At 37.5% G+C, this 20408-nt stretch overlaps 1 protein-coding gene across 23 annotated transcripts in view; it reads left to right on the forward strand.

The window, feature by feature from the left end:
- SYNE1 (spectrin repeat containing nuclear envelope protein 1) overlaps positions 1-20408 on the forward strand; it is a 296931-nt gene that overhangs the window by 235004 nt on the left and 41519 nt on the right. For 22 of the 23 annotated variants that reach the window (XM_027634233.1, XM_027634232.1, XM_027634231.1 and 19 more), the window contains 13 exons: positions 276-409; positions 1660-1864; positions 3002-3184; positions 4167-4313; positions 5372-5526; positions 5902-6049; positions 9775-9869; positions 10843-11077; positions 11803-11997; positions 13812-13937; positions 14665-14820; positions 16788-16946; positions 17441-17607. In XM_027634233.1, the coding sequence (XP_027490034.1) occupies positions 276-409; positions 1660-1864; positions 3002-3184; positions 4167-4313; positions 5372-5526; positions 5902-6049; positions 9775-9869; positions 10843-11077; positions 11803-11997; positions 13812-13937; positions 14665-14820; positions 16788-16946; positions 17441-17607 (2105 nt within the window). Of the gene's footprint in view, positions 1-275; positions 410-1659; positions 1865-3001; positions 3185-4166; positions 4314-5371; positions 5527-5901; positions 6050-9774; positions 9870-10842; positions 11078-11802; positions 11998-13811; positions 13938-14664; positions 14821-16787; positions 16947-17440; positions 17608-20166; positions 20341-20408 lie in introns of those variants that run through there. The other variant, XM_027634250.1, reaches the window with a different exon arrangement.

The following is a 20408-nucleotide window of genomic DNA, read 5'->3' on the forward strand; positions in this document are numbered from 1 at the left end:
CAAAAGTACTTGTTTAGAATAATTTCTTTTAAAAGATCTTTACATTTTGCAAAAATACAGGGTTAAAACTTTTTGATACATTTGATATAAAATCAAATTAATCTAACTACAATCTTTATATTAAACAGCCTTTTATTTATATGAAACACATGAAATCAACTTTTGGATTCATAATCTGTATGAGGCAATTGATACACACTATTTTGAAATGTTTCTGCATCACAGAATTTTAATACGTCATGGTTTTGTTTTGTTTTGTTATTATTCTGCTCTAGAGCCTACAAGATGAATTGGAAAAACAAGAAAATAGCTTACAGAAGTTTGGTTCTGTGACCAATGAATTGTTGAAAGAATGTCAACCACCAGTGACTGAAACACTTACCAACACTTTGAAAGAAGTGAATATGAGGTAGAAAATGTCTGTGTGTTAAACTTTAATTTCAGTAGCAAATCTATTTATCCATTGACCCAGTTTTCCATAATTTTTATTTCTGTTATATTTTATTATTTTATTTTTGGGGGGACTTGAGGGGCTTGAGGGGCTGGAAAATAATACTGCACTTAAAATTTGAAAATTGTGTCTGAAAATGTTGTTTGCAATGCATGCATCAGGTTCCTCAGATTTTAGGTTGCTATTTGTAGTTGTAGGAAGGGCATGATGGGCAAGAATGTCTAAGCTCCTCACCAGTACCTTGGCAAACAGCTTCCCCAACTTTGAATTCAGGCAGGAATCAGTGTAAGGGTTTACTCAGAGAAGCTACAGAAAGGGAGGATTCAAAAGAAAAAACTGGTTTGGTGGAAAGCTCAGGGTTTTTTTGAAGACAGAATCATGCCAAAATTATTTTAATCTCTGTTCTGTTCCGTTCTAGAATCTGGAAGTGGAGAGGGGGATTATTCACCCCGTTTCAAAAAAGATACTGTAGGAATTAACATTTTCAGTGATGACTGATGAAGTTTTTGCTTTAAAAACTTTGGGTTTGATCACGTAAAGATAATTGAAAAATATTCTGTTTTTCTTTAGTAAGGAAACAATGAGGCAGTTTGATAAATACCAGCACATTTGAGAAAGTATGTGTTTCTGATTGTCATTAAAGCTAAAAATTTAAAGGAGGATTAGATGTTTAATGGGATAATAAAGATACAAATATTTTTAATATGTCTGGGAGTATTTTACAAGCAAGTTCTAGGGAGCTTTATGACTTTAAATTTTCTGTCAGCGTTTGGGTGGAAATTGCAGCAGCATAAATGGTTCCTTGTTCACACCTCTTCTGAGTCTCTTAGGCCCTTACAGGAATCTGGTAATGGCAGTGCATGGTTGGACATAGATGCTCCATGCAGTGAACCAAAGTGTACTGCATGGAAATAGGAGGAGGTTCACTTCAAAAGGTGTGCTGCAGCTCTGACCTCAAGCATTAATAGATGTACCACAGATGTGGTACCACAGGAGCCAAATGTACCATAGATCAGACCCACTGTGACAAATCAGAACAGACTGTCAACATATTTCTTGGTTGTTTTTTTTCACTGAATGTCCGGATCTTGATTGTTACCAAATTTCTCAAAAGCCAAAAGACCATGGGAAACAGCAGAGAGGAAGAGGGACAGGGATAGTTGTTGTGGAGTCCCAAGCTTCGATCATTCATCCAGTCTCTTCACCAGGTGGAACAACCTTCTGCAGGAGACTGCAGAGCGACTGCGTGCCAGCAGAGCCCTCCTTCAGCTGTGGCAGAGGTACAAGGACTGTTACCAGCAGTGCTCTTCCGCAGTCCGTCAGCGAGAAGACCAGACCAATGAACTCCTGAAGACTGCAACCAGCAAAGACATCACTGATGATGAAGTTACCACTTGGATTCAGGACTGCAATGTATGTTCAGTTAAGCTTTGCAGTTTTTCTCAGCTCTGGGCTAAAAAAATCTTGAGAGGTTCTCTATTACTAAACTCTATTCTTGGTGTTTTGGAAACGTGCATTACAAACATATTTCACTTTATTGATGCATCTCAGGCACAAGAGAGACAGCTTAAATCTGCTACCCAAATCTCATGAGTTTCTCTGACTTTTGATCCCTCCATTAGTTGTTGTGGTGTTTCAGAAGCTTGTATCTGAAGTCTTTTCTCTGGAGAAGATGGAAAAATTATATAATTTCAGTCAGTTTTAAGTCTCTGCTTAATGAAGGGATTCTTTCTTGGTAAAATATCTCAACTAAATCTTTAGAGTTCTTTATAATAGACAGAAACATAAAATCTTTGACTATATTCCCAATAATCAAGACTTTTCACTTTTTGTGAATGAAAAGAATTTGGGGATGTCTTTATCTTTCCTTATGGAAGGACACCATTCACCCTGAAACCTTGAAGTTCTTCCATTTTCAAGACAATCTCAAGATAGCAAAATAGTTTATCTCCTGTCTGTGCTTACATTTTGGTTCTTTTGAGTTTAAGTTAATGTTAAGTGTCATTAACCAAAAAAATAAAATACTAATTGTCTCAATGTAAGCCAAACGCTTGCAACAAGAAAATATGTTAGTGTTTGAAAAATAAAGTGATCTTTTGGAGCATTTGCTACTATGGTCAGGCGCCATGGACTGGCAATTCAAATAGTTCAGTTCACATAATTTCTTAATTTCTTTATGTCCCTTTCTTTAACCATTATGTTAGGCCATTTATAAAAGTTATTTTTTCAGCTCTCCTGGTAAATCATAACAGGAAAAAAAAGGGAGTTCTAGTCCTGAATCAGTTCCCAGTGAGGGCTGCCACTGGGACTGTCATGTCAGTCGATTCAAAAGGTTCTTTTCAACAAAGCTCAAAGGTAGCTGAACAGTGTCTTCCTTATGTTCCTTTCTGTGCAGGTACTTTGACATATCTTTTTTATTATGCATGTCATACAGAGTGTAACTGGACACATTGACATTGAAATGCGGTAGTAAATATAAGTTTTCGATGGTTTAATGACATCAACAGTGTCAGGTTAACTATTCATATCTTTCTTCAATGTGTTCCACAGGATGTGGTCATGGATTTGAAAACAGCACAGGAGTCACTGGTTGTTCTTCAGGATCTGGGGGAGGAGCTGAAAAGCCAGGTGGAGGCTTCAGCAGCAGCAGCTATACAGTCTGATCATCTTTCTCTGAAGCAGAATCTGTCAACCCTAGAACAGGCTCTCCGCAAGCAACAGGCTGTACTTCAGGTATGCAGACAATATATACAATCTGTGATTCTGATCATCCTGTGGTACCTGAAAACACATAAATTAGCTAAAACTGCCTGGGAAAAGAGGATGGTGTTACGTGTTCATCAGAATTTCCTAGACTTCCTTGGAAGCCAAAGCTGAGAGTAGAAAATATGCTCAAGTCTAGCATAAAGACCTTGTAAGAAAGTCCAAATTCTCTGAAGAGGATAGCAGACCTCGTGCAGGAAAATGTCTGTCTGGAATGCCAAGGTCACCATGCTTTCTGCAGACAACAATAGTGCTAACAGCTGGATCCACACCTACTTCTCCCCTGAAGACAACCTCTCTTCCCAGCTAGTTCTTCAGCAGTAAAACAAATGAGAGATTCTGAATATTTGTGTAGAATTGATTTTTGTGGCCAGACTGACACCTACCATTTGTGTCAAAACTCATTCAGTAGCTTGTGTCACCAGGACCTAAAGAGCAAAAAAGAAGTGGAAGAATGTATTCCATAGCAAACTATATGGTTGAAAAAGCAGCAGAGGTAGTGGCTTCTGTTTGAGAGACAAGAGGATTTACCCGAGAAGTCCAACGTTGTTTGAAATGTGCTTATAACATCACTGCATTGTGAAGAGACAAAACATGAGAAAAGGTTTTAATTTAAAAATGCAATAAGAGTGACTAGTTCTCTCTGCTGACAATAAATAAAGCATTGGATTTAGTTTCATAAAAGAAAGCTAGAGAAGGTTATCTATTTCAAAGTAAGGAGATATTTATGCACTTTGTTGAAATATTACCTTTTTGCTATGATCAAAAATGCACTATTTTAACCTAAAAAAATACCCCAGTAATTCCACAGTCAGCAAGCAAAGCAGCAGTTGCAATTGCTCCTAGCCTATTCAACTGTTTGCAAGTCTGAATGAGAATAACTAGGAGTGTGATGTCGGTAGGGATGCTGCAGAGCCAAAGTTCTTAAACTGTGGGTCTTTTTCTGTTTAAGGCTGGAGTTCTGGACTATCAAGCCTTTGCCAAGAACCTGGAAGCCCTTGAGACCTGGATAACAGAAGCAGAAGAAATATTGAAAGAACAGGATCCCAGTCACTCATCTGATCTCTCAGCAATACAGAGTAGAATGGAGCAACTCAAGGTGACAAATAAATGTGGGAAGTGTTGGTTTGGTTTTTTTCTGTTGGCCTAGTTACTTGTAGTACAGGGTATGCACAGGTATCATACATGTATTCTGTGTATAGTAAAGGACTATCACTCATGCAAAGCGTAAGACTGAGAACTTAGAAGTTTGATGGTAGTCAAGGGGTGACTGTCCATGTTACTTTGCCCCAAGTAAAGATGAAAAGAATAGTCAAACTGTTCAGAATAAAATTAATATCAGATCAAAATGGGAATGGAAATGTCAGCAGTTCTTGGGGACTACCTTCATCGTGTTTTCTCTCAACGTTTTTTGAATTTATGCAATTCCTGTCTCAATGATATTTCATTTAGGGATGAAGTAATTTATACGTTTTGCATAACTTGATATACTGAAGAAACATTCCTACTGTGTACCGTGTGATCTCAATTTGAAGTCTTTCACTCTATCTTTTGTGGGGCTTCTTTTTTCTGTCTTTTTCTTTCCGAGGCCATATCAGGAAGTTGCTGAACTCTGTCATCTATGCTGCTTTTTTGGTTTAATCATCCATTATTTTTCTGTCAGGATTAACTAGACAGAATTCCACTTTGGACATGCTGAAAAGCAGGGCATTTTCTTAATGTAGTGAATTGGATTTTTCTGTGCTGCAAAACAAAAACTAAAAATAAAAAATTTACTAATTTTAATGGGAATTTACCTACCTAGCATTCAGGCTAAGAAAGAAGGAAAATGGCTCACATATTTTGACAGTGTAAACATATGGCTTCAAACACTAGCCTACTTTTGCAGCTCTGAGCCATAAATCCTCAATTCAGCAAAACACTTCAGTGCAGTTTGAGTATACTTCTCTGCAAACATTTAAATATGAACATAAGTCTTCTCTTAGTCTGGAACCAGAAGCTGAATGCTGGAAATGCAATTTTTCCATGGCATAGGGATTGCTTACCACTGGGTGGCAACCAAGGCAGTTCTAAATTTAACTGAGTGCTAGTTCGTAATTTTGAAGTCTGTAATAGTGTAATTCCTGAACTTCCCAGCTATCACTCTTTTTGTTGCAGAGTCAGATGCTGAAGTTCAGCAGCATGGCCCCAGATTTGGACCGTCTTAATGAGCTGGGTTACAGGCTTCCTCTGAATGATAAAGAAATCAAAAGGATGCAGAATCTGAACAGACATTGGTCTCTGATCTCATCTCAGACTACGGAGAGATTCAGGTTGGGATAGATAAAGATTATTCTACAGTTTTCTTAGGTTACAAGAGTTACAAAGTATACCTTTTGCAGAATATAGAAAATGTTTCGGGTATTTCATTAAGCAAATTTCCTTTTCTTTGATGTACTTATAAGTAAGGAGCACAGCCATTGAACAGAGATGTTGGTTTTGCCAAAAATTAACAGGCTTTGAAATGAAGAAGACTGCTATTTTTGAAACTGTTGACTGAAGAAATTGAATGAGGGAGCTAAGTGGGAAAAGTGTTACCACCTGATATGGAATTTTGCTGGAAAAGTTATTGCAAGACCTTTAACACTTGTGTGTTGTTAACACTGAGAGGAGGAGACCTTACCTGAATCCATCTTTCTTTCTTTTAGTAAGCTGCAGTCTTTCTTGCTGCAGCAGCAGACCTTCTTGGAGAAATGTGAGACTTGGATGGATTTATTAGTTCAGACTGAACAGAAGTTGGCAGCAGAGATTTCAGGAAACTACCAAAGCCTTTTAGAGCAACAGAGGGCACACGAGGCAAGTCATCATGTGTATTTATACATAACTACAATACATACTTTTTATACATAAATGGAATGCACATTCCTTTTTGAGTAATATAATAGCATGCCTTGAATTGAATTACATTTGCCTGCACCATCTGATGATACCTTAACTTAAAAACAGAAGCATGAACATATGTCAACAATACCCAGTTTTGGGGAGGACTTGAGTATCTGTCTGCATTTGTGTATAACATATCACTATGCCTATGAGTGCTTGTCCCTACTTATAGTCTACTTCAGATTGGTTTGTACCAAGGAAATCAAAGTTTTTGTTGGTCCTCCTGTAAAAACATAACAATTCTCATGCCATTTGGTTTTTTGTCTTCAGACATAAACTGGAGAAAATCTCCATTACAGTTTATTCTGGTTTTATTTATTTGTTACTAAATTGTCAATGCATATAGCATTTGAAGAGCATGTTAAAGAAAAACTTTTTTGTCAAATACTGAGTTACGTAAGTAACCATGGGCCTCCATTTGGTAACATTTCCTTGGAGAACAAACTGATTTGGTTTGGCATGCTGCATTTATCTATTTGTAACAAATCAAGAACTAGAACAGCTTTTGCTGCAGGGAAAGATTGGTTCAGAATTTTTACTAGAGGATGCCTTTATGATCTTAATTGAAGTCAAGAGATGCACATTTTTTCTCTACCCATATTGTTACTGCCAAGAATCCTTGTAAAGATCAAGTAAAAGAAGTCAATTTTCATACCAGAACTCCCATGTGGCCACAGCAGTTTCAGTTCCCACAACTTTTTCAGCTGACCTACCCCTAGACTCAGGCCAGATTACAGGAAGAGTTACGGTCTTCCCCCCCTTTTATCTCACAGCATAGTGTTTGAATGAGTGTACAATAGCAGAAAGTAATTCAAAACATTTTTTTCTTGCTTTAGCATACAGTTGCATTAGCATTTAACTGCCTTTGTTTTTACAAATGTCATCTATTTCATTTCTTCATTGCTGCCAGTTTTAAGTGGATAGTGTCTTTTTAAGTTGAAACATCTTAAATCTTTGAGATTTGAATGTCCAGAAATCATTACTAAGTGAATAACTTCCTACTGTTGCTGTGTCTACTCATAGCTATAGTTTTATGAAAGGAGGTAAGGCAATCTTCCTGTGTTCAACTGTCTTGAGATCTCACCTTAATTCTGTCCTAAAATCTTGATCTGAGCAGTTAGCTCAGATGAGTGTTACTCAGTCACTCTGTTGAAGCCCTTTTTATTACAACTATAAAATCATCTCTCAGAATTAAGAGAATTATTTTTGATTTTCAAAATACTTCAATTCATCCTAAAAAAATGTAAACTGCCTTTTTTTTCCCCCCACGAATTTTGGCATTATTTGTAATCTAATTGTATTTAGTACACAAAGCACTGTGTACTTTGCGGTGCTTCATCATAGTCAAAAAGAATTTTTTTCCCTGTCCTTATGACTATAAGGGTCAAATCTCAACTTCTTGAGATGCATTTCTGCATTGTTTCACTTTGTATTTTTTGAAAAATATTGAGAAAATATTCTGTTTCCACCTGAATTCCCAGAATGGATATTGAAACTCTTCCAGCTCTATTATCAGCTTTCCAGTGCTGACTCATAACTACTGGTGTTTAGGACCAAGACCTCGGCAAAGACCCCAACCACCTCAGTGGCCTCATTTAAAAATAGCCTCCCACTGAAATGTACAAACCAGCAGTGTGGAGGTGATAGCTTATTCAAATATCATGCACTAACACTGGCATCTGCATCAGTCTGTCAGGATGATCTTTTAATCCTTTCTGTGCAGTTCTCTAGTATGTGATACATTGCTTGGGACTCCCGTGCAGTGGGAATGCACCAAGACAAGCATTTGACAAAGTGCTGGCAGGGAAGGGGAAGGAAGTTCCTTGCCAACTCAATTACTGAATTCTTTTTTCAGTGTGCTGATGTTGTGCATTTCAACACCTACCTTCCTTTCCTTCTCCTTTGAATTCGTATTTCAGTAATCTGCATATGAGAATAAATTTGGGTGACAAGTGGTCCCAGGTAACAGATTATTACTCTTATGTACAGAGAGTGTACATGCGGAAAGCAAGAGGATGTTGAAAGAAATGTCTCTACTTTTGTATAGGACTTGAATATCTCCACTCTAAGCAGAGTTCCTCATGCTTGATAAGCTTTTATTTCCCCCTCTTAAAAAAGTATTAAAATTTTCACTTTTGGAAGATTTGGTTTTGCTGGGTTTTTGTTGGGGGTTTTTTTATTGGTTTTATTTTTGTGATGGGAGGTGTTTAACCAGTTGTAACCAGTTGTGTTCTGTTTAGTCTTGATCTGTCAGCAATGTTGGTAGATGCTGTTGCCTCCTTTTCTTTGTCTATCTCCCCTAACTTGACAGAAATAGATGTGACAGGGAGTAAAATTTCTCCCTTCTTGCTCAGCTTTCTGAAATTCTCAACCCCAAATTATTGTGGTTTCATTCTTGAGATAATACAGCATTTAGTTTCCCTCTCATTCAGGCTCAGTCATTCATAAGTGCCAAGGTATTCAAAGGACAGTATCAAATATTTCTGCAAGGAAATCAGACAACACTATTTCTTTCTATGGGGAAATTTATGCCCTTTTCAGAATTAACTTAGTGATTCAGAGAGGCAAAATTTCGTTTTGAAAAATTGCTGCATCGTATAGAAGTCCTAAACTTCATACCATGTGCTTGAGGGATTTAATTGTACAGGTGCCAGTGTGTATTTTGCCAGCAGTGGCAGATGCAGGGATTGCTACAATCACAATCTGAGCTGGCTGGTGGGAAGCCATATAATAGAAGTGTAGTCTAGAATTGAAGAATAGTGGCTCTTAGTTCAGGCAAGGGTGAACTTCTATCAACTGCAAATGCCATTGCTAACTAAAGAAAAAAATATCTCAAGCTTCGTACCAGTATAATTTTTCTTTGAATCTCTCTGTAAACCTTTTGAACATGGAGTGGGTCCAGTCCATAGCTGATGCCTGTGTGTACCTGCATGAACATAAGAATATTCCCAAAGAACTTTGTCTAGCAACATGGTCTGTTACTAAAAGGAAAGATGTTTTTAAAAATAAATATAAGTAGCCTATCAACTTAAGTCATCTTTGCTTCAGTAGTACTTAGGGTTTTTTTGTCTTAAGTAATATATAAGTAATAAGAGAGTTTTAAAAGTATTGTGGACGTTTAGTACACCTGATGGGGAAAATTGGAAGTGGAAAATTTCTAGCTCCTGTACATAGCTGACTATTTCTTTTAAGGTTCTGTTGGCAATGTAAACATGTATTTAAAGTTTGTATAACATTATCACACATGGCATAAATTCAATCTAACAAGGCAAAGGGTTATAATATTCTTAAACATGTGAAAAAATAAATGTACCCTTTCTGTCCATGCACAAAATACCCTATATGGATTTTTTTGTAAATAAGAATGTCACTAAATTCTACTCAGAAACATAAAACCAAGTTCGTGTTGATATCATGTAGCTTTATAATGGTGATCTTGAGGAACTAATAATTACCGTAAGCAGCAAGTAACTAAAAATGAGATTTTTAAATTTGTTTTTATTTAAGTTCATGACAAAACTACCATTGAATTAATCTGAAATTACATTAAATACATGAAAATTCATTTTTACCAGTGCATACAGACAGAATTAAAAATGTAAGATCTTGTTTTAACATCCTTGTCTCCTGTACAACAGCTATTCCAGGCAGAGATGTTCAGCCGCCAGCAGATTTTGCATTCAATTATCTCTGATGGGCAGCTCCTCCTAGAACAAGGACAGGTGGATGACAGGTAGACATTCCTGTGTTGTTGCTGCTGCTAGTTATGTGAAGTAACACTTAGACTAGAGAGACTTCCAATCAGAGAAGGTAGAAGATGTCAGTGTTCAGATCATACTTTTCTGAAATAGAAGTTACTGTTACTGGGTTAAGCTATTAATTAGTCAGATCTTAAGACAGTGATCTTTAGGATCCTATAGGGTATTTGAATGTATTTGAGCGTACAACAACCTTGAGATTTGTCTGGAATTATCAAGCATGTTACATATATGTCTACTTTGATGTACTTTCAAAATGTCACTTTCACAAAAGGAGCCTGCAGTGACAGATTTAGTGGGTTAAACGTGATTTATGCCAGGTGGGGATTTGCGTCCACCAGGAGAATTCCCTACTGCCATTTAAGAACACCTGCAGCCTTAATGTAATGGATTATGAATTCATTACTGCCTGATATTTTATTTTAAATGCTTGTGATCAAATGAATGATAATCAATGCAACACCAGTGGGTTCACACTTGTGCATATGCATTGACTTTGCTAAGGTCCTAATATAAAGTGAACTGTTTGTTGGAGTGTGAGAATTTTGTTAATGCTTTGTGTATCTTATACCTCCTTTGAACTCAGTAGCAAATCCGGGGGCGAAATGTGAAATCTCCATGATTTACAATCAATTTGACTCATCCAAACTGGCAAAACCTGTGAGGGGTTTTTTGTGTATTTCTGGGGAGAAGTAGAAGAGTTTTATGTGTTAAAAGTTTGGAGTTTTTAAAGTCTCAATAATTGCATCCCTTTAATTCTCCCAGTACATAAAATGTGAAGTTCTTATCCTCAGTCAGCTATCATGAGGCTTCAGAGCTTTGCTCTTAGTGTTTCATAATTGACAGCCAGACGTCTTCCCTTTCCCATCAGTTAATTTCATTAAACAAATACATCCAATTATGAAGGTCACTATGTATTTTTATTTGTAATTTATGTATTTATAATAGGGATGAATTTAATATGAAGCTGACTCTTCTAAGTAATCAATGGCAAGGAGTAATTCGCCGGGCACAGCAGAGGAGGGGGATCATTGACAGCCAGATTCATCAGTGGCAGCGCTACAGGGAGATGGCAGAGAAGTTGCGCAAGTGGCTGATGGAGATGTCCCGTCAGCCGGTGACTGGACTGGGCAATGTTCCTATCCCACTGCAGCAAGCAAGGGCACTACTGGATGAAGTGCAGGTGTGTCCACTGTGTTTGAAGAAAGTGGAATAAATCTCTGCCTTTTTTACAGTCTTGATCATTTAAAACATTCTTTAAAATGTCTTAGATTCAGCCTATCTGTTTTGCAGAAAGCAACATTGGATGTTAGTTCTTCTTTGGAACTAGCATAATATCAGAAGTGGTAGTGTGATGGAAGCAAAGTTGGAGTTCACAAAAAATATATAATTGAGAACTTTCTGGGCCCTTGCTCTCAAGCCTTGTTTGCTTCTGGTTTTGCTTTGTAACCAGTGTCACACTGAAACTGTCTTGAAAAAAAATAATGTTCTGTTTGAGGAATGTATTCTAGCTAACAGAAAAGGATTCTTTGAGTGTACATCTTCTTGCGAGGTTAACACTATCTATTTATCGGTTCAGTGTTTTTGAGTTTTTAGCTGGAAGATGGATATAATAATAAAGCTTATAAGCATAATAGACTCTAGAGGAATTCGATCTCTTTAAGAGCAATCAATATACTGATATTAGTGGGGAGAAAGAAGCCTTTCCTGTCTTTATCTCCTTGGAGAAGTTTTCTAATGGTCTGGTGTAGTAAATGATTGTGAAAATGTTAGGGTAAACCATTTGGGCCATAGCTCATGCTTAAGACAAGGTGTGCAACCAATGAAGTATGGGCTTGAGAATGAATAACTGAATTGCTAATTGTAATTAAAAAGACAAAGCTGACAGAAAACTATTAATATTTTTAGCTTAAAGAAAAAGTTCTCCTGAGGCAGCAAGGGAGTTACATCCTCACTGTGGAAGCTGGGAAGCAACTGCTGCTCTCTGCTGACAGTGGAGCTGAGGCAGTCCTACAGACAGAACTTACTGAAATTCAGGAGCGCTGGAAGATAGCTAGCTCCCAACTGGAGCAGCAAAAGAAACAGCTTGCTTTACTACTGAAAGTAAGTGTGCAATTTCTTTTGTACTTCTTCAGCAAGTTTATGTTTTCTCACTGTGAACCCTGGTAAAGAAAAGCATTCTCAATGGACAAACACAAATACAGGAACTGCATATATGCTACGAGCTAACAATTTCCCTTCACCACCTCTGAAACTAGAAGTGGTAATACTTCATATAAGTAGGCTTATGTTAGTTGACATATTTTAATTGATATTTCCAGAACACTGCCAATAAAGTATATAACTACCAGCCCTATTTTCAACATAGGCCAAAACTTTATTTTATTTTGCACAATGCTGTTTAATTTTTATACATATTTTTACTGGGTTTGAGTGGCAAAGTTTTTGTAGGAGGAAACTACAGGAATGACTTCTGTGATAAGCTGCCAGAAGCTTCCCCTGTATCTGATGGAGCCAATGCCAGCCAGCTTTATCGTGGACCCACCACTGGTGAAGGCTGAGCCCAACGGTGATGGTGTAGCACCTCTGGGATAACATATTTAGGAAGGTGAAAAAAAAAGTTACTGTGCAGAAGTAATTGCAGCTGGAGAGAGGAGTGAGACAATGTGACAGAAGCAACTTTGCAGACACCACAGTGACTGAAGAAGGAGGGAGAGGAGATGCTGCAGGCACCAGAGCAGAGATTACTCTGCAGCTGTGATGGAGACATGGAGGTCTGCAGTGGAGCAGAGGTCCACCTGCAGCCCGTAGAGGACCCACATCAGAGCAGGTGGATGCCCAAAGGAGGCTGTGACCCAATGTGAAGCCCATACTGGAGCAATTATGCTGGCAGGACTTTTGACCTCATACAGGACCCACACTGGCACAGTCTTTTCCTGAAGGACTGCACCCCATGGAAGGGACCCACGCTGGAACAGTTTGTGAAGAACTCACAGAAAAGTTCATGGAGAACCACCTCCTGTGGGAGGGACCCCATGCTGGAGCAGGGCAGGAGTGTTAAGAGTATGACAGACTATTCTCAATTAGATCATATTATTTAATCCAAAGAGAAAAAAAGAAGACAGTGAAGAGAGGGTTTTTTTGCCAGACCTTTTGTTTGTAATTCATCATCCTGAAAATAGTCATGAAATACCGGCATAGATTGGAAAAAAAAGGAGTGAGAGAATTACACAAGCAGTGATGGAAGGAGAATATCTTGAAACAGAAGACTAAGTTTTTTCAATACGATACAATATTTAATACAAGTTCTGTATGTTCTGGTATTCTTTGTGAGTTGACTGGCTTATTAGGGATCCTTCTGTCTCAATATAAAGCTTTAACAAGCAGGTGAGGCAGGCAAAACCATACTGCCACGTTATGGTTAGTATAGTTTTATTGCATTGGACACATTAAAAACTTTGGAAAGTATACAAACACTAAACCTGGGTGTAGCTGCTAGAATCCTGATTTTAGCAAAGATACTACAGGTGCTTCAATTTGCCCTGAATTTGCAGTTTCCCCAACCGCTTTTTTCTCCCCAAATATTAATGCACCTGCATGAAGTTCTTTTCAAAGAACAGTGGTGTGTTTAATACAGGCATTCAAGAAAGGAAGTGGAAAATAATTTTAGCAGGGAGAGGCTTCCCTGAAAGGATGGAGCTTGATCTAGACAGCATTTCAATAATAGGAGACTTGTGTATTTGTACTAGCAGAGACCTATACAAAAAAAAATTTGACATAATTCTGCATATGACTCAAACTCTGAGACTTCAGTATTATTTAAAGGGAGATTTCAAGACATGTTTTTATTAGGCAAATCCACTGACATAAATATAACCCAGACCAGAATTGAAGTCTCATAAATTTTGTGCTTTCAGGACTGGGAAAAATGTGAAAAGGACATAGGGGACTCCCTGGAGAAGCTAAGATCATTCAAAAAAAAACTTTCTCAGCCATTGCCAGATCACCATGATGAATTGCATGCAGAGCAGATTCGTTGCAAGGTAAAGCACTTCTCTGTTGATTGTAGTCTCTGTCTTTGTGCAGTAACCTCTTCCATTGTTAACTGTGCAAACCAGTTAGCCAGTCCCGTGACAAGAAACTATCCATGTAATATATGGACAGCATAATACCACAGTGATCTCACCATAATGCAAACCCCACAGGGTAGATATAGATCTGATCAAAGTAATACCAGAACAGGATCTGAAAAGTACCGTGGAAGGACTATACAGCAGTATGTTTTTATTATAGAAATTCTAACTCAAAATTTAAACTCATGGTATCAAAACTCTTGCCTTAGTGCTTTTTATTTGAGGTGAGGTTACTGTGGAGTATTTTAAACAACGCTTTTAGGCTATATTATTTGCATTTTAGGAATGAATCACAACTTGAAAATATTTTCTATACATAGAAGTCCAAACCAATACTTGGAATTCCCAAATACCTTTGAACCTTAGAGAGTTTCTTAGTTTGTGGGTATTTGTTACAAGGCTGATGTATCATTCAGTATTGTGGAGTTAATTCCCTCGTAACTCTGAAAATATTGGTACCTTTGGGATTTATGTTTCCTTTTTCTTTGAAACGAGGCTTAAACAGTCTGCTTGAAATGATAGGTCTGCTCAGATAGGACTTAAATTAGTGATATAAGACTGCTTATGTTCATGTTTCATTAACACATTCAAATTTTTATTTGTTACTGGTCCTTTTTCCTCATGTTCTTCTTTTAAGGAGTTAGAGAATGCTGTTGAAGGCTGGACAGATGACCTTGCACACCTCTCTCTGCTGAAGGAGACTCTGTCTGTATATATCAGCGCAGATGATGTCTTAATCCTCAGTGAGCGTATAGAGCTCCTGCACAGACAGTGGGAGGAGCTGTGCCACCAGGCAAGTACAGTATGAGCACTGATATGAGTAGTATGCAGGCTACAGAAGCGTTGGAAGAAAAATTGGATGCAAGTAGCAGCTTTTAGAAAAGATGCATGTAGGCACATTTAAATTCAAAGATGAATTCTTTCTGAATCAGGGGAAACATTCATTGAAATGTTCCTTTAGTTACTGCTAGTGTTTCTGGATGTCTTGAGCTTTATAATGGCAGTGAAGTCATATTTAAGCAACCTTGAAAAATCAACAAAAAGGTCACACTGTGAGCTATGGGACTTGTCATGGCTGTCTGGGAAAAAAACACAGAAATAAAACAGTTATACTTTGCTTTCATGGAAGACCTGTGCTCAGAAAGCATGTCTCCTCCCTGTTCAACATTGCTCTGTTGCACCTTCAGTTCTGCTGATAGCTTCTGCTTCATCAGGCATTGGTGTCTGTATTTCTGTTAATCGTAGGGTGACTTGGTTGCCTGCAAAATGAGCTGAGAAGTATTGTTTTATTTGTTCAGGTGCATCATGCTATTAATATGCTTATGGCCTCTGTTTTGCACTCCAGGTAGTGGAGCCTTCCTCACACAGATTTTCAGATTATCCTGATGTTATTTCTGTGGTTTTCAGTAGAGGTTGCAGTTCAGATATGGTGAGGCTAACTTTGAAATTGCTACTTCATGTAAAATACCTGTGAAGGCTTCAAAAACACCTCCAAAGTAGGAAAAATGCTTCACAGTTAACAGCACAGAACATGTTATGTGTTAGCCACATTTGAACAAGCCAGTGTACATACATCTAAGTTATGCTGTCACTGCATGTATGTCAATAGTAAAAGAAGGAACCAAGTAAAGAATTTTAATCTTACTTTTGTGCATGCTGAGTGTTTCACTTCGCTCAACTGCTGCTTATTTCCGGAAAGCGGTCGTCAAGCTTAGAACCACAAAAAGGAAATTCAAGATCGTGTGTTTGCCCCTGTTAAACCTAACACAGTAGTTAAAGAACACATCACTTTTGTTTATGAAAGAGCAGGTGCTTCATCTGAAAAGTCTTCGTCTTTTCAGGTGAAATTCTGATATAAAGTCAGAAACAACCTAGATTACAATGGGGAGGAAAGGAAGTAAGTAGCTTTACTGATGTCTTAAACTGGAGAGATGACTGCTGCACACCCTGTGCTGCTCTTTTGATTTCAGTGTCCATGTTTGTCTTTTATTATTTGTAGTCTGAGATGGTACCACAATTATAGCAATTACTTAAACATAGCAATGTTGTCTTTCCTTCTGTACCAATTATAGCATTAGCCTGTTCGATATTTTATGCCTGTTCTTTCCTGTCAGGCACACTTCAGTCCTTTGGAATCTCTCGAGGTGTCATGCTCATCCCTGAGAAATAGTCATCTGTGAAATGAGTGTATTGGGACTCAAGTAGAAAGTTGCTTATGCAAAATAAAGTGTACCTTTGATTTAGCTTTGTACTCGTGCTCATGCACAAATTACAGACTTTTGGAGTTTGGCCTATGCTATATGTATGTCTTCTTTTTTTTTTTTTGCTTTGCTTTGATGAAGCATTTATCATTTCATTTTTGTATAATCTCTTAGACTAAAAGGAAACTTAGCATACTTTATAAAGTTTAATAAGTGAGCAAAAATTGTAAAAAAATTTAATTTTTATCTTCTAATGAAACCTTTGGGTTAGAGACATTAGAAAACAAGATATTTACAGACTACTGAGCGTAACGCTTGGGTGCCTCTCTCTGTGCACAGGATGTAACTAACAGGAAATCTGAGATCAACACTTACCCCTAAACTTACAGACAGTCAGACAAAGTTTTTGCAGTACAACTCCAGTTTGTTTTAATGGCAAGTAAGTTGCTGGAACACTTTTGCAGGGCTAGAGGAGTTCACATTGAGGTACAAAGTGTTTTAAGCATGTCTTAAATGCATTTACTATTTTGGTCTTATTTACTCTTTCAAATGGTTTAAGGTCTCCTTACGTCGACAACAAGTTAGTGAGAGACTGAATGAGTGGGCTGTCTTCAGTGAGAAAAACAAGGAACTCTGTGAGTGGCTGACACAAATGGAAAGTAAGGTGTCTCAAAATGGCGACATCCTCATAGAAGAAATGATTGAGAAACTTAAAAAGGTATGGTGTACCCTTGCATACTGTTCTTTAACTGCTTACTTGTTTTGTGTTGCAAGGAGGATAGTGAATGAGCTGAAACAGAGGTTTTACCTTACCCTGATGTATTCCAGTGTTTGTGTTCTTCTCTCACTCTGCAGCATTTTTCCTGTCTTTCTTGAGATAGGACCTCCTAGAATACCAGAAAATTAAGTGAATGCAGAGTCAGAGGCATCTGAATGCTTTACTAAGTGTTCAATCAGAATTGCCTGTAAAGAGTTTAACTAAAGCAGATATATTTATAGAAGACATCGTTTTTTGTTTTCAATTGGGTGTTTTTTTCATTCTTCTGATAGTTATTTGTATTTATACATCTAATGTATAGGAGGTTGTCTCTCCACTGTACAAATCAACAAAAACCCAACATTCACTTGTATTTTTCAATCATTCCTTTAGTAGTGTAGAGCAGAGTATATTCAGAATAAGTACTCTGTTTTTGATTGCTCTTTACTGTCCAGGATTATCAAGAGGAAATTGCTATAGCCCAGAAGAACAAAATCCAGCTTCAGCAAATGGGAGAGAGACTTGCTAAAGCCAGCCATGAGAGTAAGGCATCAGAGATTGAATACAAACTTGGCAAGATCAATGACAGGTGGCAGCATCTTCTAGATCTTATTGCAGCCAGGTAAAACCGTTGTTTTGTTTCTAAGTGTTAAGTGGGACAGATTAATATGCTGGATGTAATGCACTTAAAATCTTTTATTTTTCGTCATTAACTGTGAAATTAATTCATTCTTAACCATCAACACATTTCTGTGAAATTCACCTTCCTGTTTTACTTTTTAGTACACGACATAGTTTCTTCAAGAAGAGTCAATTAAAAACTTTATGTGCTAGAATGATATGGTGGTGATGGTAGGTTGACAGTTGGACTTGATGATCTTAAAGGTCTTTTCCAACCTTAATGATTCTATGTTTCTATGATATAGGATCAGTTGCAATCAGATTTAGTGAGCCTTGCACTAGTACCATCTTACTTTAGATGGTGCTTAAAACTGGATGCAAATACAGTTTTTTTCTAAAAAATTCTTGGCAGGGGAATCAAAACATTGCATTTGTAGTTTTGGATTTCAAGAAGAGCAGTTCCAAACTTAAGTCTTAAGTTTTCTGCCTGATTATTTTTTCACTGGTGGAGAAGAGTAACTGCAGGTAGATGTATGCACACTGGGCTTAAAAATTCTTTTTATTCAAGGTCAAAAGTATAGTAGCAATTTTCACAACTTAAAAAAAGACAGGATTGTTGTTTGATGTTTGAAGAAACTGGTTTATTTGTTTCAACACTTTCTGTTGAGCTGTGCTACAGCCTCCCTTCCATTACCAACAATAATTTTATCCCAGTTTTGCATTTCATAAATTGTATATATACTTCATATGCTTTATAGTTCACAATTCTGTGATGTAAGGACATATGCATTAATAATACTTTAGCCCTGTTAGCAGCAAAAGGGTTTGTTTAGTTTCATCGTCTTTTTTTGTCTGTTCTTTTTTCATATGGTTTTACTGCATTCCTGCTCTGAAATCTGTAAGCATGGGAGCAGTAAATTTTATGTAAGCAGAAGCATTCTGGTGGCTCCAGCTCCTTTAATAGTAGTTCATTTTAAAATAATGAACGCTGTTTATTTCTTACAGAACAATTCAGTCAGGAAGTGTTGCATTACGGTCAAGGAGCCTGCTGATTTCAGAGGATGTGATGCAACACCAGTTGTTGAACTTAAAGTATATTAATTATATATTTTATGTTTCTCTTTTGAAATACCTACTCAGAGAAGTGTTCAAATAATAACCTTCAGAAAGTTTCTAGTGAAAAGTGCTTGCATTCAGAAACTGCAAAACACATCTTTAAAATATCTGTGTTGTCTATTCCATGTTAGAGATTAGTGCCCTCTGTAGGGGAACATGTGAGGGTTCAGGATTCTGCATCATTCTTGAGTGGTGAGATACAAACTGCAGTAATTATACACTTAACTTTCTCATTCTGTAATCATGAAGTGTCAAGTCCTAGTTCTAAACTAGTATATATAGAATATTTATTTACTTTTAATTCCAGATAATTTCAATTTACCCTTCTCAGCTCACATGCTCAACACTGTTGTGGGCAATTAAACGTATAACTCTTTCCATTCCAATGCTCACAGAAGTGAAAAAAATTCTGCAAGGTTTCTTGAAGTTGGGAAATAACTGATGGAGAGGTTTGGTGCTAGGTTGTGAAAATTTCAGTTCAACTGTAGCTTAGGCCAGAAGCCATTAAAAGCCTAAGCTGTTAACTAATGTATGTACAAAGTACTTGTATTGATGACTAATTCCCACTGGACAGAAGGGTTTACATCCCCCAAGATAGTTTTTAGAAGGCTCCAGAGACTCTTTAGACTATGTTCTTGGAGTTTGGAATGTATTCTATAGCATGATTTTGGCTGCATTCTGCTAGTAGATGCAGACTAGTTGTCCTGGTGTTGAGAATAAAATATATCTTTTCACATTCTGGATGCCTGACAGCAATAATAAATTATTAGAGCCTGCACACTTTTCTGCAGTGCTACAGTAATCCCTTGCCTAGAGAATTTTTTTTAGGGTTTTGTTTCCTACAGCTGTGAACTAATAGAAAGTGCTCTGTGAAAATGGTTTAATAATTTTTTACTGTGGTAATACATGTCTAGTCTGAATCTTTACCTGTTGATCTTGTACTGTATAGTGAAACTCCTCCAATTACCTACAAAAGCATCTTTCTTTTCTTTGTTACATTCTGTTTCCTTATCTGCTTTTTTTTAATTACTCTCCATTCTGAGCAGGTCTGTAACTACAGAAGTGACAGCTGCAGAAGAGTAGTTGTGTCTATGCATCAGAGACTTCTGTTTCGTCCCTTCTAGAGCATTTTCATCCTTTCAGATGAATTTTTCTGATATGTTAGCCAGGTGAAAAAAAGGTCACAGTTGTTTACAGCCAGAAAGCAATGCTATTGCTGCAACTGCTCAGGGTTTGCAAAGAAGGATGTGTTTTCATCGTTTCCCCTACCACTCACGGTCCACATTCCTGGAGATCAAGTCTGGCACATGTTGATGAATGCAAGTTTTATTTAGAAACATGACCAGTTGTCACCATCCAGTCTCATGTTATCAAGCAACGGCTGCTAGTATTTGTTTGCCATGAAACATTTTCTGTACAGAACTCACCAGCAAAGAGCAGTGTGTCCCCTTTCCTCCCCCCCCCCCACCAAAAGAACAGTGTTTGCAGGCTTTGGAAATTCTTCTTTTTTAATGCTGGAAAATTTCATGGTTGTGGCAGAGGACTTGCGTGCTCTGAGGATGGCGGAGGACGGCAGTGTGGATTCAGATCTCCCAGACTGTAACTGTGATATCACAAGGCAGGGAGCTATTTTTGTTTGCTTTTGATTAATACGATTCTTTCTGAAGTCTTGGTTTGCTGGGAAAC

The sequence above is a fragment of the Corapipo altera genome, unplaced genomic scaffold (assembly GCF_003945725.1).
Source record: "Corapipo altera isolate COAL_440 unplaced genomic scaffold, ASM394572v1 2b, whole genome shotgun sequence".
NCBI classification, from domain to species: domain Eukaryota; kingdom Metazoa; phylum Chordata; class Aves; order Passeriformes; family Pipridae; genus Corapipo; species Corapipo altera.